Source organism: Notamacropus eugenii, chromosome 3 (genome assembly GCF_028372415.1).
Source record: "Notamacropus eugenii isolate mMacEug1 chromosome 3, mMacEug1.pri_v2, whole genome shotgun sequence".
Classification (NCBI taxonomy): Eukaryota; Metazoa; Chordata; class Mammalia; order Diprotodontia; family Macropodidae; genus Notamacropus; species Notamacropus eugenii.
The window spans coordinates 318420012-318438309 of NC_092874.1; the positions used below are offsets into that span (position 1 = coordinate 318420012).

Sequence of the window (18298 nt, forward strand, 5' to 3'; positions counted from 1 at the left end):
CAAACACAGTTCTTGTCTGTAGGAAACCTATTTACATGTTCTTATTCCATTTCAGACTAAGAAACTGGGAGTCAGATGGATGAAAGGTCATGTATCCTTCAGGACTTGTGCGGAAAGCCCATTTGTGTTTCCCCTACAGATGAAAATTCTTAAGCAAAGTATTCATACTTAGACTTAAAGCAAGCAAAAAAAGATTTCAACTGAAGTATAAGACATCATAGTTTTCACATTTTTAAATCCAACAATTTGAATAGAAATGGCTGAACAATTGTCAAGCTTCTAAGTGAAATCAAACTTTCCATTATTAAAACTTAATGAAAACAGAGCTTATAAACACAGATAGATAGATGTATTCAAATACTCTATGCACATAAAATATAACTAGAGAGAGTAAAAGCCCAACATTAACAGCTAAATTCACAAGACAATCTTGTCTCCAACCACTGGAATAAGAAATTCTCTAACAGGGTTCCAAAAAGAGTCTTCCAAACCTCCCCCAATAAAAACTCCCATTTTGGAAAGAGTCAAAGAGATGTCTAGACCCCCTCAGAACCAAGAGTATAAGCCTTGTCTTGATCCTTCCATCCCTGCTATCATCTCAAATGTCTTCTGCCCTTTGAGGTCAAACTCCTTCAGAAGTGAGCTCTCTGCAGCCTCTGACACTGTAGACCACCCTTTTCTCCTTGATCGTCTCTTCTCTTTAGTTTTTTAGGAAACTACACTCTTCTGGTTCTCCTCTGACCTATATGACTGTTCCTTCTCACTCTCCTTTGCTGGAGCTTCATGCAAGTCAAGCCTGCTCACTATGGGTTAGACCATAGGGCTCTAAACTAGACTCTCTCTTTTCTCCCTCTATATTCCGTCACATGGATTTAATTATCTTTATGCCGATAATTCTCAAATCTACTTATCCAGATTTAACCTCCCCGCTGATTTCCAGTCTCTAATTTCTCAGTACCTATTAGATATCTCTAACTGGATGTCCTGTAGACACCTTAAACTCATTATACTGAACTCATATTCCCTTGCATCCTCTCCCCTTCCAAGTTTCTCTATACTGCCATTCTCCTAGTCCCCCAGGTTTACAGCCTGGGTATGATCCTCAACTCCTCTGTCTCTCTTTCCCCACATTCAGTCTGTCGCCAAAGCCTGCTGATTTCACCTTTGTAACTTCTCTCCAATATGACCCCTCCACTCTTCTGATAATGCCGTCATCCTCATGCAGTCCCCAACTCCTCATATAAAAGTTACTACAACAGCCTGCTGGGTCACCAATCACCAATCACCAATCTCTCCCTTACTCTAGCCTATGCTCCATTTAGCCACCAAAATGAATTTTCCAAAGCACAAGTCTGACCATGATACCCTCTACTCAATAAACTCCAGTGTCTCCCTATCACCTACAAGATCACATACAAAACCTTATTTTTTCAATTCAAAGTTTTTCAGAACCCAGGTCCACCTCCCGTCCACCCTCTTCAGTATTCCAGTCTTCTTACACCAGCCACTCCACCACATACTCGTCAGTCTAGTGACACTATCTTCCTTGCTGGTCCTCAAACAAGACACTCCATCTCAGCTCCAGGGATTTGCTCTATATCCTTCCAGCCTAGAATGCTATCCTTCCTCATCTCTGCCTCCTGACTTCCCTGGCTTCCTTCAAATCCCAGATAAAATCCCAGGTGGGTGGCACAGTAGATAGCGGGCTGGGACTGGAGTAAGGAAGACCTGAGTTCAAATTGAGCCTCAGACATTTAACTAGCTGTGTGGTCCTGGGCAAGACACTTAAGCTCTATTTGTTCGTCCCCTCAACTGTATAGAGATAATAACAGCCATCTCTCTCTTGCAGGGCTGTCATGAGCATCAAATGAGAAATTTGTAAAAAGCACTTCGCACAGTGCCTGGCACAGGGTAGTTGTTATATAAATGCTTATTCCCTTCCTTCCCCTGTCCCTCTTAGTTCTTGTGGCTTCTCCCTGTTGATTGTTTCCTATCTATCCTGTGTGCATACAGCATGTTTGTATATGTCTGTACACTTGGTTCCCCTATTAGATTGTGAACCCCTCAACAGCAGAGACTGGCTTTCTTTGTATTCTCAGTGCTTAGCACAATGCCTGGCACAGAGCAAATCCTTTATAAATACTTCTTAGCTGACAGGGGGCAGTAGAAGCAATAGCTGTTGTTTCCATCACGCTGAGGCAGGCCCATGTCGTCAGTACAGATAAACTTAAACGTCACAGAGCGGAAAGGGGCCTTAGAGATTATCTAATCTAAACCCTTCATTTTACAAATATGGAAGCCAAGATGCAAAGATTTAAAGACCAATATTAGACAGGAAGTTGGAGCCTAAGGAATCAGGACACAAACAAGGCTCCTTGAATCTCATGATCTTTCACTACTCACAGGGACCACTGGGAAGGGATTCTCCCTTAAAGAAAGCATTTATAAGATCCATCCTACTAATACCCCTTTCTTCCATCCTACCAAAAAAAGCCTTTGTTTTTTATTTTAAAAAGGAAAAGAACTTCTATCCATATCAACTAAGCCCAAGAATACTACTCCAGCTGGATATTCTCAGTATTTCCAACCATCATTCTCTACTCCAATTCAGCTTCCAAACTCTCTTACGCTAGCAAAGTGTGTAACAGGCCTTCGGAAAATGGGGCTACCAGCTGGAATTTCTCTCTAACCAACTCAATGTGCACTCAGTGTAATATGGAAATATTTCCTAGAAAGAAGGCCAGTTGTTAGAGAACTAATTCAAGGGCACTGAATGAACCTGTAGAAAATATAGGACGATCTGGGAGACTTCTTAAAATTATAAGGAATTAAAACATGTTAGCAAATAGAACTATAGTAGTATAGTAGCAAAGAAAGACTAAATGGAACTAGAACATCAATTTAGAAGAGCAGTGAAGCAAGAGATACTGATTTCAAAGCAAGGTCATTATGCTTGGAGTGGTGTTCTATAAAACTGTATCTGAAAGAATTAGCTGACTTACAAAAGCATCCCCACTGCCCCAATGTACCTTATATTTAACTAATTCTCTCTGTAGCTTCTTGTAATCCAGAATAACAATTTAGGGGAGAAATCATAACTTGTTCCAAAATACAACCTTATTAAACTAAGTACATCTCAAGGAGCTTCAGCCAAAGAATAGAGTCCTGTGCTCTATCATGAAAGAATTGATCTGAAACACTGTCCTGAAATAATGTTCTATAGTTATATGCATTAAGTATTATAAAATGACCCAGAATGCACTATGGCCAATGTGTAAATGGGATCCTGTCCAAGTTCATGGCAAAATCATAAAGCCAGGGGGGCGGAGCCAAGATGGCGTATTAGAAAGACGCACATACACATAGCTCCGAACCCACAACCCATAGAACAACTACAAAGAAGTAACTCACGGCGAATTCTGCACCCAGAGGCCACAGAACATTGGAGCGAGGGAGATTTCTGTTCTGGAGAGACCTGCAAACCTCTCGTAAAAGGTCCTTCGTGCTGCGGACTGGGCGCCGGGACTGGGAGCTGAGTACAGCCCTGCCGTGGCCGCGGCACCGAGAGGAACAGATCCGAGCGGGCTTCAGGGACGGGATCTCCAGCGGCCGCACAAGTACCTCCACCCACAGGTGACGGGGGTCGGTGAGAGAGTCCCCTTGGCGGGTCGAGGAGGGAGTGGGGTGCCCCCATGGCTCGGGCCCCCTCGGGAGACAGAAGCTGAGGGGCAGCGGCAGACCAGGGCTCCCCAAGCAGGCAGGAGCCTGGATCCATTGTTGAAGGTCTGTGCATAAACTCCCTGAGGGAACTGAGCCTGAGAGGCAGCCCTGCTCTCACCTGAGCATCTGAATTTAATCTCACACTGAATAGCAGCCCTGCCCCCGCCCAAAGCCCTGAGGCTGGAAGCAGCATTTGAATCTCAGACCCCAAACTCTGGCTGGGAGGATCAGGAGGTGAGGTGGGTGTGAGCAAAATATTCAGAGGTCAAGTCACTGGCTGGGAAAATGCCCAGAAAAGGGAAAAGAAATAAGACTATAGAAGGTTACTTTCTTGGTGAACAGGCATTTCCTCCCTTCCTTTCTGATGAGGAAGAACAATGCTTACCATCAGGCAAAGACACAGAAATCAAGGCTTCTGTGTCCCAGCCCACTCAATGGGCTCAGGCCATGGAAGAGCTCAAAAAGAATTTTGAAAATCAAGTTAGAGAGGTGGAGGAAAAGCTGGGAAGAGAAATGAGAGACATGAAGTCAAAGCATGAACAGCAAATCAGCTCCCTGCTAAAGGAGACCCAAAAAAATGTTGAAGAAAATAACACCTTGAAAACTAGCCTAACTCAATTGGCAAAAGAGGTTCAAAAAGCCAATGAGGAGAAGAATGCTTTCAAAAGCAGAATTAGCCAAATGGAAAAGGAGATTCAAAAGCTCACTGAAGAAAATAGTTCTTTCAAAATTAGAATGGCACAGATGGAGGCTAAGGACTTTATGAGAAAGCAAGAAATCACAGAACAAAGCCAGAGGAATGGAAAAATGGAAGATAATGTGAAATATCTCATTGGAAAAACAACTGACCTGGAAAATAGATCCAGGAGAGACAATTTAAAAATTATGGGACTACCTGAAAGCCATGATCAAAAGAAGAGCCTAGACATCATCTTCCATGAAATTATCAAGGAAAACTGCCCTGAGATTCTAGAACCAGAGGGCAAAATAAATATTCAAGGAATCCACAGAACACCGCCTGAAAGAGATCCAAAAAGAGAAACTCCTAGGAACATTGTGGCCAAATTCCAGAACTCCCAGGTGAAAGAGAAAATATTGCAAGCAGCTAGAAAGAAACAATTCAAGTATTGTGGAAATACAATCAGGATAACACAAGATCTAGCAGCTTCTACATTAAGGGATCGAAGGGCATGGAATAGGATATTCCAGAAGTCAAAGGAACTAGGACTAAAACCAAGAATCACCTACCCAGCAAAACTGAGTATAATACTTCAGGGGAAAAATTGGTCTTTCAATGAAATAGAGGATTTTCAAGCATTCTTGATGAAAAGACCAGAGCTGAAAAGAAAATTTGACTTCCAAACACAAGAATGAAGAGAACCATGAAAAGGTGAACAGCAAAGAGAAGTCATAAGGGACTTACTAAAGTTGAACTGTTTACATTCCTACATGGAAAGACAATATTTGTAACTCTTGAAACATTTCAGTATCTGGGTACTGGGTGGGAGTACACACACACACATGCATACACGCACACATACATAGAGACAGAGTGCACAGAGTGAATTGAAGAGGATGGGATCATATCTTAAAAAAAAATGAAATCAAGCAGTGAGAGAGAAAGATATTGGGAGGAGAAAGGGAGAATTGAATGGGGCAAATTATCTCTCATAAAAGAGGCAAGCAAAAGACTCATTAGTGGAGGGATAAAGAGGGGAGGTGAGAGAAAAACATGAAGTCTACTCTCACCACATTCCACTAAAGGAAAGAATAAAATGCCTACTCATTTTGGTATGAAAACCTATCTTACAATATAGGAAAGTGGAGGATAAGGGGATAAGCAGAGTGGGGGGGGATGATAGAAGGGAGGGCATGGGGAGGAGAGTGCAATTTGAGGTCAACACTCATGGGGAGGGATAGGATCAAAAGAGAATAGAAGTAATGGGGGACAGGATAGGATGGAGGGAAATATAGTTAGTCCTATACAACACAACTATTATGGAAGTCATTTGCAAAACTACACAGATTTGGCCTATATTGAATTGCTTGCCTTCCAAAGGGAAGGGGTGGAGAGGGAGGGAGCTAAAGAAGTTGGAACTCAAAGTGTTAGGATCAACTGTAATGTTCTTACCACTAGGAAATAAGAAATACAGGTAAAGGGGTATAGAAAGCTATCTGGCCCTACAGGACAAAAGAGAAGACAGAGACAAGGGCAGAGAGGGATGATAGAAGAGAGAGCAGATTGGTCATAGGGGCAATTAGAATGCTTGGTGTTTGGGGGGGGGAGGGGAGAAAAGGGGAGAAAATTTGTAACCCAAAATTTTGTGAAAATGAATGTTAAAAGCTAAATAAAAGAAAAAAAAATCATAAAGCCAAACTCTGGACTTCTGTTCTAAAGCTCAGACACCTATGGTTCATCTTGGCAGCTGATTAAATCTATTTCCATTAAATTGTAATTTCACAAAATACACATTAAGAGAGTAAAATGTTCCATTTTAGATGAAATGGGAAAACACATCGATATATCATGGTCTCAGCACCATCTTGTCCTTGCCACTCCACCAAGAGCCAAGTTCAGAAGAAGCAAATGGACAAGCTGAAAGGCAAGCGAAGAGAGATGAGACAGAGGTCCAACTAGCCACAAGAGGAGGGCTATGGAATGCCAGATCCCTGATCACAATTGGCTGAAATTCTCAGTAGATATCACCCTATGGAAGACTGTCCCAGCTCTCCCACCTTATTCAGAATTCTTACTTCTACCATCTGATATAGCATTCTTATCATCATTTGCTCTCTGCCAAAGTTGTATGCCATAGACCCTCAGCATTCTAGATTGATTACTTTTTGTTGCAGCTGAATAAAAAATCATATCTTTTTTTTTTTGCTTAAAAAAACCCACCACATCAACATCACCCTGCTGTCTACACTGCAATAATAGTGTTGTAGCACTTTTATACCCTTGCAAGATTCAGAGTGAAAAAAACCTGTGGTTTAAAGAAGTATTCTTTTTGGTGTCAAGACCTTCTTTTAACAGTCTCCTTCAAGCCTGGAAAACACTATTATACATACAAGTGCACTTGCTGTTTCTATCTCCACAACATCTCTCAATCTGACTTTTTTCTACTCCCAAAGCTGCCACCTTAGTTCAGGTCCTCAAAGCCTCTCACCTAATCACTGCAACATCCTCCTAATTCATCTTCCTGCCTCTTTTCACTCCAGGCCATCCCACACGCTGATGCCACAATGATCTTCCTTAAATGCAGATCTAACTGCATCAATTACCTCCTCAAAAAATTCCCACAGCTCCCTATTGCCTCTAGGATAAAAATGTAAATTTTTTTGTTGAGCTTATACAGCCCTTCACACCCTGGCCCTAACACATTACAGCTTCAATATGTATTTCTCCTCCTCTGACACTATGCAATCCAGCCAAACTAAAAGCCTCTGCTCATCAAACACATTACTCCCATCTCCCACCCCCATGCTCTTCCACTGACTGTTCCCCACACCTACATGATGAATTCTCTCCTCACCTCTTCCTCAAAAAATCCCTGTCTTCCTTCAAGCCACAACTCAAGTGCAACGTAAGTGCTGCCTTTCACATGGCCTTTCCTGATTGCCTCAACTGCTAGTACCCTCCCTCCCAAACCAGCTTACAAAAATACTTTGTAATATTTGTATTTTTTCTACATGTAGTCACATATGTATTTTTAATCTTCCTCATTAGAATACAAGCTATTCAAGAGTGGGGACTGGTTCACTGTTTCCTTCTTTGTATCTGTATCCTTAAAATCTTGCCCAATACCCATTCATAGGCACTTAATAAATGTTTCTGGATTGACTGATTGCAGTGGTGGGTTGCAACAATGCTTTTACTCTCATTTTACCAGGCCAAAATGAAATGTTTTATTTCCCACAAAAAACTAAATTCTAAAGAATTCATGAACCTGTCCTATGAAACACGTAAATAATTTGGCAACAATTAAGGCAGTCAAAGAAACTGTCAAATACATGCTCAGAAAATCTAGAAACTAGACTTGGTTAAGTGGCTGAACAAACAGATTATATTTAGCTCATACAGGCATCCTTATTTAACCTGTTGTCAAATTAATGGACAAAAGTGACCCTTGCCTCCTCTAAAGTAATAATGAATATCATAAATCCCTACACAATGAGCTCTAGAAATCAGATTTTGATTTATGAGGTTGATTTAATATTAAATTTGAAAACAAAAACAAAAACACTTACCCCTAGAGTATTCTTGTCCATGATTTTTATTGCTACCTTTTCTCCAGTGAGAATATGGCGGGCAAGTTTAACCTTTGCAAAGCCACCTGAGTTTAAGAAAGAGCAACATTTCAAAATAAACATATTCAGACAGAGACTAGGTAAATATAATTTCCAGAATTAAAGGCTTAAGCAACAAGCCAAGTCATTTTCCAATGATTTGGGTTTTTCTGCCTTTCCTCCACTATATCCTGATTTTTTTCATATTTGGTTGCATACTGGGTACTATCTGAAAACATTCTTCATTTAAAAAAAAATACGTGGACTGTGTTTTTCAAGGTAGTATATAGAATTCACTTTAGAGAAAACTGTTCTATAGTTAACACTATAGGAGTATGTTTTTTACATATAGAAAAGGAAACTTGTGTGTATATAAACATACATATGTTTTGTTAAACCAACTGCAGAAATAAACAAAACTAAACATTGTGTATTTATAATGACCAAGCTTGGTCCCAGGTAAGAGATATGAATATGGATCTCATTCCCTATTTTAGAAGAATATGGAAAAGACTGCACGTGCTTTCAGACTTCATTAATACATTAGTTAGTTTTTCTGAACTGCTTTTTTCTCTCTGTTTCATTCTTTATTACAAAAGATAGTGAAAAGATACAATTGAAAATAAAAATTATATAAACACAAAAGAAATCAATAAAATTTTATTAAAAGAGGGAGGAGTTTCTGAATAACCTGCCAATGACAAAAGATTAATAATACTTTCAACATCAATTCACCTTTTAATAAAGCTGTAAATATGAGCAACAATCTTTCAAAACACACCAAAAGTCTTATCAATATCTTGCGCAGGACAGTTTAACAAATAAGACAATTATCTAAATCAGGAAGAGGAGGAGAACCATGAATTTTCCTATTTCCTTACTATTTATAAATAGTCCTACAAACGCTATCGCTAAAGCAGAGTTCAAGTTCCGAATATACCAAAACTGGTTAAATGAGGTTTCCTATTACGCCACACTATACCAAGCAGCATACCTTGGTCCTACATTATTTCACTAGTTAAAAATTACTGATATTAGTCCAACCATTTAGTAATGAAATAGTGGCTGTTTACTCTCACTGGGATTTTACCTAAAATAGGAACCTAGAGGAAAAAGATTTTGTGTGTGTGTGTGTCTGTGTGTGTGTGTGTCTGTGTGTGTGTATACATCCTCATCAGCAATTTTTCTAACAAAGACTCAAGCCAAGTCAAAACAGTTAATATCTATGTAGCACTTTCCTTCTATCTACTGGAATCTCACAGCATGCAATTCCTTATCAACTACAAGATTTTGAAGGACATATTCAAACACTTGCAGCTGACTACTATTGCTACCAGAGATGTCATTAAAGTAATATGTGATGACAGAACAAGAAAATGATAAATGCTGGAGAGGATGTGGGAGAGTTGGAACACTAATTCATTGTTGGTGGAGCTGTGAGCGCATCCAACCATTCTGGAGAGCAATTTGGAACTATGCCCAAAGGGCTACAAAAATGTGCATACCCTTTGACCCAGCAATATCGCTACTAGGACTATATCCCCAAGAGATCATAAAAATGGGAAAGGGTCCCACATGTACAAAAATATTTATAGCAGCACTCTATGTAGTTGCCAAAAACTGGAAGTCAAGGGGATGTCCATCAATTGGGGAATGGCTGAATAAATTATGGTATATGAATGTAATGGAGTACTATTGTGCCATAAGAAATGATGAACAAGAAGACTTCAGAGAGGCCTGGAAGGACTTATATGACCTGATGCTGAGTGAAAGGAGCAGAACCAGGAGAACTTTATGCACAGCAACAACCACAGTGTGTGAGAGTTTTTTCTGGTAGACTTAGATTTTTGTAATAACACAAGAACTTCTGAAAAAAAAAAAAATCCCAATGGTGGACCTCAAGGCAAAAAGCCTTCCACACTCAGAGAGAGAAATATGGAAGTCACTCACATAATGTAGCAGATCATGTTTGTGTATGTGTATCTGTTTGTGTATCATGTTCTGATTTGTTATACGGATTCTTTCATTTATCTTAGTCTGACTACATAGCATGACTATAGTGAAAATATACTCAATAGGAAAGTATATGTAGAATCTATACAGAATTGTATGCAGTCGTGGGGAGGGAGGGAGGTAGTGGGGGGTGGGTGGGGAGGGATAAAATCGCAATTGTATGGCAGTGATTGTTAAACATTAAAAAAATAAAAAAATTAATAAAAAAAAAATAATAATAATAATGTAAAAAAAAAAAAAAAAAGATTGAAACTTGAATCTTCTCAACTCTAATTTGGGCACTCAATCCACTACTCTACCTAGGTGGGTTTAGTCCAGAGCAGTTTTGTAGCAAACAAACAATTTTCATGCAAAGGTATGTTCATCCTTCCTTGTTTAATTTTATCTGATTGATTTTTTTTTTCTGGAGGTAAAGATAGGATACTGTTCAAGTATAAATGGGCAATCCACTGCTATTTCCAAGGATTCATTCTAAGTCACATACTATGGAATCTAAGCAATTTCTTTGGATATTAAATATTTTGAAATCAGCCTAAAAAAAATAAAAAAATAAAAAAAAATAAAGTAATATGTGAATATTCACCTTACTGAAAATAGTCCTATCTTTCTACAAATAATTTCCATTTGGGAAATAAGTTATAGACTTAAACTTGCTAAAAAAACTTGTTCAGTGAAGATACCCCAAAATAATGTAAAAACAGACACTGCCCCCACCCCAACACAAAATTTAGCTCTACCAATTCATTATATTCATTAAACTGGAATTAAGATTGCTATTCCACTTAAAGTATGGAAATTGAGAAATATGAGAAATTATGGATTAAAATTAAAATGTGTCATATATAAGCAGTGAAGTGAATGTGACAATATTTATAGTATCAAAAAGTGGTTACTCATATTTATAAGATGGATAATATGGAACAGAACTAAATTAAATAAAATTAAATTAACTCTACTGAATAGAAACTCACTGTGCCCAAACAGAAGGATTTAAGTTACAAAACAGTATAAAAGGTGACAAGGATGCATAGATGCCACCAAGAGCAACAGCATAAAAAAAAGGCAAAATATGAAGAATTAAAGGTCAATTAAAGAAAATACTGTACAACATGGGGCTTGTCTGAGAAATAATCAGAGCATCTATCAAAGTGTCACGGTTCAGGTACTCCAGGATTCACTATGACCATGCTGGACAGTGAACAAGCTTAAGTTAATATGATGATTGGGCAAACGTACAAACATACCTAACTCTTGCTGTCTAGAAATTAAAATACATATGAACCAAATTAAATTTTTGAAGTGTTCCATCAAAACTAAGACTAAAATATGGCTATCAAATGACTATCTCCACTTCATTAGGGATTGGCCATTCCAATTAACAGGTGTATACCCATATGCACAGGTATGGCCACATAGTTGAAAATTTGTGATTGATTAAAGTCTTCAAAAAATCAGAACTCCATCTGGCAGCATTTATCCTGGTGTCTCCTTCTCCCGACCTCATGAGGCACATGTAATAGCGCTGACTGCTAAACAAGACAGCTTATTTGACAGTGTGACATAGGTTAGGAGTCAGCAAGAACTCATGAGCTGAAAACTCAAAGTCATAAAAGTCTTCTTGTCACAAAAAAAAAAAAAAAAGAGCAAGGCTTACCTGTCCCAATAGTTTCATATAATTCATAATATTTGAGAAGTTCATCATAGTCTCCCACAGCCATGGTGAAAACTTATTTCAAGACACTAAAAAATATAAAACAAGCACACAATCTGTTGGATAGAAATAACACAAAAACATTACAGCCTAGTATTAAAAATTAAGGATATCTAAATGTTTGATAGGAACTTTTAACTGAAGGTTCTTAGAGATCAAAAATATCCTGTTTTCTCAATGCCTCCAACAATCCTTTACACATATCAGATATTCAACAAACATCTGAAGATGAACTGATTACAGTTACCTATGATGAAATCAGTCATCTTACTAGCACCAACAATACATATACCTGGTTAGTCCAAACACATACAAGTAAATGGCCAGTTGTGGAGGTGATCATGAAACTAGAACATTCTGGCCCAGAGCTTCTCTTCTTCCTACTGAACCTGCTTTTTGATCATTTCTACTCAGCCTCTCCACCAACAGGTGAGTTGAGAAAATAAAAGGAGGTGAAAGAGTGGTTTTGTTTCTTGTTCGCTTAGCTCACAATGGACAAAGGGACAGCTGAAATGAAACCTAAGTTAAGATTCTGGGTTAAGATGCAACTGTTTGATCATCTATAAAATTTAACCACATTTCCCCTCTAAGAAATCAGAGAGAAACAAAAGTTATTTATAGCAACCTGCTTCTTTAACAAGATAAATCTCGCTAACACTGCCTCTAGACAAATAGCTACCATGCACAATAAGCCAACATAACACAAGATGCTTGGCAGAACTCCAAATTGCATTCCTGGATTCCTGGAAGTATTTTGTAATAGTTTAAAGTAGATTCTAATCCTGGCTCTGTCAACTTATTAGTCATATGTGCATGGCCAAATAATTTACTTAGCCTCTCTGGGTCTCCGTTTTCTCACGATCACCAAGTTAACTTTCTAGCTTCAAAATCTTATTAAAAAATTGTTTCCAATATGCCGCACGTGCGCACGCGTGCATGAGCCTTTCTTGGCAGCAAAAGGGAAGAATGATACAAGGAGAAAGCAAAGGAGCACAATAAGTTCATACAAAACAGAAGGCTTGAAGCAGGTCATGAGATTGGAGATAAAGACATGAAGCTGCTTTGAGAGCTAGAATTAACAAAGCAGACGAGAAGGTGGGTGAGTGAGGGGCAGGAGAGGGAGAAGAAGCTAGGGAGTAGATGCGATGCTCTAAAATGGTCCCTTGCCTACAGAAATAAGCCTACGTACAAGACTGAACATCTCACTCTTCATTTCCTCCATGATTCACATGGCCCTGGATACAGCCTGAGCTCAAAAGTCTAAGGAAATCAAAGACACCAACTTTTTTTCCCTGCGCTTCTTGGGCTCCCTTTGTTTAGAAAAAGACGAATGCCTCCATCTGATTCATTAAAAGCTGCCCAAGTGCCCGCCTAAGCTGCTACAGACAGAAGAACAGGGAGTTAATCAAAAAACCGTCATTACTGAGTTGTTTCAAACTCTTCTTGCCCACATTTGGAGTTTTCTTGGCAAAGAGGCTTCTTTAACTGGAGTGGTTTGCCACTTCCTTCTCCAGCTCATTTTACAGATGAGGAACAGAGACAAACAAGGTTAAGTGACTTGCCAGGATCATACAGCTAGCAAGTGTCTGAGGCCACATTTGAATCCATGAGGATGAGTCTTCCTGATTCCAAGCGCAGTGTTCTAGCCAACTCTGCCTCCCAGCTGTAAGTCATACAATCAGAATGCGCTAATGCAGACTCCCACCTCCAGAGATTACAATGAAAAGGCTTGGGGTCAAACCCTGGCATTGCCACTTATTGCCAGTGTCACCTTCATGTCTCTGGGACTCAGTTTCCTCACTTGTAAAATGAAAAGTTGGAGTAGATGAACCTCGAAAGTGTTTTCCATTTATTCCCATTTTACAGATAACAACGTCGCAGAGGGACAAGGCTGCTGCAGAAACAAAATTTAAAATTGTATTGCTACAGGCTGCAGGTACAAAATATTTAACAAATCTCTTATGGCATCTTTCTGTAAAACCTGAAAAAAAGTCTGAGCTGGATGACAGCTCTTCAATCATATTTGCAACTGGCTACTCTATCAAAAGAGTACTACTCAAAGAGTGTAAAAGAAAATCTCCAGTGATAAAGCCACCAGTGTACAAGAGATATCCATGGCTTGGACGAGGAAATGGTTATCAGCCGAGGGGATGGTAATTCTTCAGCAGAGAGCTAATTCACTTAGTGGCAGAGACAGTATTTTAAATGATCACCATAGACTGGAACAAGGCCAAAACTAACAAACTGAAATCTGATAGGGACAAATAAAAAGTCCTATAAAGATTTTCAGAATGGGGGATACCTGGCTTAAAAGGAATTTATGTGAAATATTTTAGTGGAGTACAAGCTCAAAAAAATACTGAAACAAGGTGATATGCCTACCAAGAAAAGCCAATGCAATCTTAGAATTCCTTTAAATGCAGTACAAGAGAGGTTAAGGACTCCACTACACCATGTCAGACCTCAAGTGTTGTGTTCCAGTCACATTGTAAGAAGCTAAAAGCAGATCCAGAGGACCATGACAATAAGGCTGAGGGGCATAAAACGCAGATAACATGAGGAACAAGGGCTATTCAGCTGGGATAAGACTAACGAGAAACACAATCACTGACTTCAAATAACTGTAAAATCCTCACATGGAAAGAAAAAAATCTGTTCCTACTTGCTTCAGTGGGCAGAAGTAGGCGTGGTGAGTACAAATGAGACAGATTTGTACAAGACTTTCCCAACAAACACTTCTGTCTTAGGAGATCGCCTGGTTAAATTCCCTTATTCACAAGTGTTTCCCTGAATGTGTTCAAAGTGAGGCTGACTATCTACCGGACAACTTCTAAGGATACCTGAATCTGAGGAGTGAAAGGGAGTCTAGAACCCAGTCTCCTTTCTTACAGGAGCTATTTCCCTTTCAGCTCTCATATTAGAGGTGGCTCTGAGAGGATTCTTCTTGCCCTTCTTCTTGGTTAGGCCTGGAATGAGGAAAACTTGAGTGAAAATTCAGCCTCAAACACTTCCTTGCTGCGTGACCCTGGGCAAGTCACTTAACCTCGGTAGGACTCCTAAAACGGGGATACCAACAGCGTCTACCTCCAGAGGCTGACTGTGAGAATCTGATGAAATAAGAATTGTAAAGTGCTTAACAGCAAGTACTACACGTCAAGGTTAAATATTGCTATTAATTATTATTACTACTAGCTAAACAGTTCAGAGCATGAGTTCAAATTCTGCCTCACTTCCATCTGACACAAGTCACCGAGTGTCTCTAAGCCTCCATTTCATCACACGTAAAGTGGGGATGATGAATGTCACACGCTCTACCTGCCCAGCGGTGAGGATAAAATGGGATGTCTGGAAAGCACTTAAATCAACAGATAGGCCATAAAACATAAATGCCAGGTATTATTATTAAATTAAACATGTAAAAGAGCTGAAGGAACTGGGGGTAGCTTCCTGGCCCCAGCCCTGGAGTCAGGAGGACCTGAGTTCAAATTTAACCTCAGACACTTAACAGCTGTGTGGCTCTTAACTCCAACAACCTAAAACAAAAAATTAAGGAGCTCTGTCCTTGCTAGCTATTATTGCTAAATCAGGATGCAGCTATTGCTAGTATTATTATAATAAGCTATTATTGAATTATTATTATTTATTATTAAATCAGATATATTATGTTATTAAATCAGGATGCAGCTATTGCTAGTGTTATTATAATAAGCTATTATTGAATTATTATTATTTATTATTAAATCAGATATTATATATATTATTATTATAATAAGCGCTCTGCCAAGCTTATTATTATTAAACCCGATAATCGATGTTAGCGCGCTCTGCAGCCATTAAAGGACTCTCTGAAGTTGGTTATTATTATCAGATCGGACAACAAAGCGTTTCGCCAGCCTCGCAGCGCGCCCACGCCGCGGGCCCCGTGGGCAGTCCGACCAGGCCTCCTGGGGGCCCGGGGCTCGTGCCCCCCTTCGTAGCCCTTCCCCCCTCCTCAGAGTAATGCCTCGTCGCCCCTCCAGTCCAAGCGGAAGAACACGCTAGTTTTCACTCGGGGAACTGGCGAAGAGGTTACGGCTGTATTTCCCCACCCGAGGATCCCCTTCCACCCGAGCCCCGAGAGGCGGGGGGGAGGCCCAGGGGGAGCCGGCCGGGCCGCCCGCGGCCCCGCTCCGCCCGAGGCCCCGCTCCGCCCGAGGCCCCGCAGCCACAGCAGGGCGTCCCCGCGGAGGCTCCGCGCCCAGCCTCCCGACCCCATCCCCGCCGGGCCGGGGCGGCCGCTCACCCGCGTGGAAGAGAAGAACGAGGAGAGAGCGTGGAGCGGGCAGCGCGCAGGGCGAGACGAAGCGGTCAAGCCGTTGAAGCGGCCTTAAGGAAGCGAAGCGGAGAGCGGGGCCCACGCAGCCGGCGCCTCCCCGGGGCAGCGTTCAAACCTGCCGGCTCCCCGCCTCGCTTCCGTCCACCAATAGAATCAAACCTCGAAGACCGGAAGAGGAGGGGTGGGGCGGGGGTCGAGGAAAGGAGGCGTGGCCAAGGGGCGGGGCCGCGTCAAGGGGCGTGGTCAGTGGCGGAGTTTGCGGAAAGGGGCGTGACAGAGGGGCGGGGCTTTTCCTGAGACTGGACCCAAGCTGGTGGGAGCCGGGAGCCGGAGGCGTTCCCTCCGCCCATCAGCCCCTCAATCTGCGGCTGATGAAGCTTGAAATCCTGCTGAAGATGTCCTGGTCAGTTCCTTCCACCTGGTCTTTGCACAAGTCATCCTCTCTGTCTGCAGGGTTCTCCCTCTCTCCCTCCCCTAGGAGTTAACTCCCTTACCAACAGGACTGCAGTGACAGCCTTTGAATGTGGGTGGTCAAGAACTTCTCCATACCTGTCCAGTTTAAGAGAATCAGCCTTCCTGGACTCTGAGGAAATTCAGACTCGGGTCTTTTCTAAAGAGAAGGAGAGAAAGGGGAGAAGGGACCAAGGACTCATCACCTTACATTCCAGGACACCTCAGCCCCACAAGGTTTCCCGGTGACTTCATGGCCATGTTCCCTCTTTCACTTCCAAGCACTTGAATACAACCATGGAGCAGCTTCCATCTGACTTCCCAGCTCCCCACAAATCCAAAAGATAGAGCTAGGTGAGCTTGTCCAAGGACTAGCTCCAAGGCTAGGCTAGAACTCTGGGGGGGCTGAGGAAGGGAAGGTAGCCCTGGAACTCAGTAACTGAAAGTCCCCTCCACAGCCTTTCTTGTATGACTCTATTCAACTGCTCTTTCATCCTTCTGCTGCAGTGCTCAGTCAAGAAAAACCAACAAACAACAACAAAAAACAACCTTCCATAGTGTAGAAAGTCACTCCTTCTACCCCTGCAGCCAGCCATATCAGGCTCAGAGATGACCACAGCCTCAACCCCAGGGTGAGAAGAAAGCCACCTTCCCTCTAGGACAACACCCCAGAAAACCACAGTCAAGCTCAAAACATTTCTCCCTGACTCTAAGCAGGGGTGCATTTGAAAAATCAGCTAGATGGAAACAAAATGGCATAATTTGTAGAGCGCTTGGCAAACCTTAGAGCGTTATCTAATTTTGATGCAGCTAGATGGCACAGTGGATAAAGGGCTAGGAGAGGAATCTGAAAGAGGGTCCATAAATTGGGGAATGCCTGAACAAGTTTTTGGAATAGTTTGTGCTAAACTCTTATTAGCCTCATGACCAACCGTGATTCCAAAGGACTAATGATGAAATATATCTATCTCTGGATAGGGAGGTGAGGGATTCAAAGTGCAGAATAAGACAAAATATTTTTTGGACATCATCAATGTATAAATTTGTTTTGACTGAGTACATATGTTTGCAATGGGTTTTGTTTTGTTCATGTTCTCAAGTGGGGGTGGGAGGGGTGGGAGGGGTAGATGAGAAGGCGGATCTTGCCTGATTAAAACAAACGTATGCATATGTAATATACGTATATACATATACACATGTACGTACATATGCCTATATATGTGTATATATAATTAAATAATTAATAATCACATTAATATGAAAGTTAATATTTATAAGTTTTTCATTGTACTTATCCAGGGACACTAGCCTAGGAAAAATATTTGGTAAAAACCACAATACTTTCAATAATATTTCTAGGCAGATTCTTGGTTATTTGTAATGATAGACATGAGCTGAACATGGAAAAGAGATTTTTAGCCCATTGATCATTGACAATGTGCATATTTATGTGATAAATTTGTTAAAAGGATTAAAGATAAATTCTTCTCAGACTAGTTTCTCTTTTATGTCTTCTTTTGTTTTGTTTTTCTCATGGTTTCTCTCATTCATTTTATTTCTTCTGTGAAACATGACTAATGTGAAAATGTGTTTAATAGGAATGTGTGTGTAGAGCCCATATATAAGATTGCATGCCATCTTGGGGAGGGAAGGGGAGAGAGGGGGAATAAATTTGGTACTTAATGGAAGTAACTGTTGAAAACTGAAAACAAATAAATTAATAAATTTGCAGGGGAAAAGAAAAATCTTCTACCCATATAGCAACTGTATATTTTAGTTCTCTTTAAAACTTTTAGCACAAA

General features: G+C 40.7%; 1 protein-coding gene across 5 annotated transcripts in view; it reads right to left on the reverse strand.

Moving 5' to 3' along the window:
• Positions 1-16260, reverse strand: part of MELK (maternal embryonic leucine zipper kinase) — a 97820-nt gene extending 81560 nt beyond the window's left edge. For 2 of the 5 annotated variants that reach the window (XM_072596789.1, XM_072596787.1), the window contains exons 1-3: positions 16014-16157; positions 11675-11760; positions 7969-8054 (exon numbers count right to left, since the gene is read on the reverse strand). In XM_072596789.1, coding sequence (XP_072452890.1) covers positions 7969-8054; positions 11675-11738 — 150 coding nt within the window. In that variant the 5' untranslated portion in view covers positions 11739-11760; positions 16014-16157. Of the gene's footprint in view, positions 1-7968; positions 8055-11674; positions 11761-16013 lie in introns of all 5 variants that reach the window. The other 3 variants (XM_072596788.1, XM_072596785.1, XM_072596786.1) reach the window with 3 other exon arrangements.
• Between the last annotated feature and the right edge of the window lie 2038 nt (positions 16261-18298).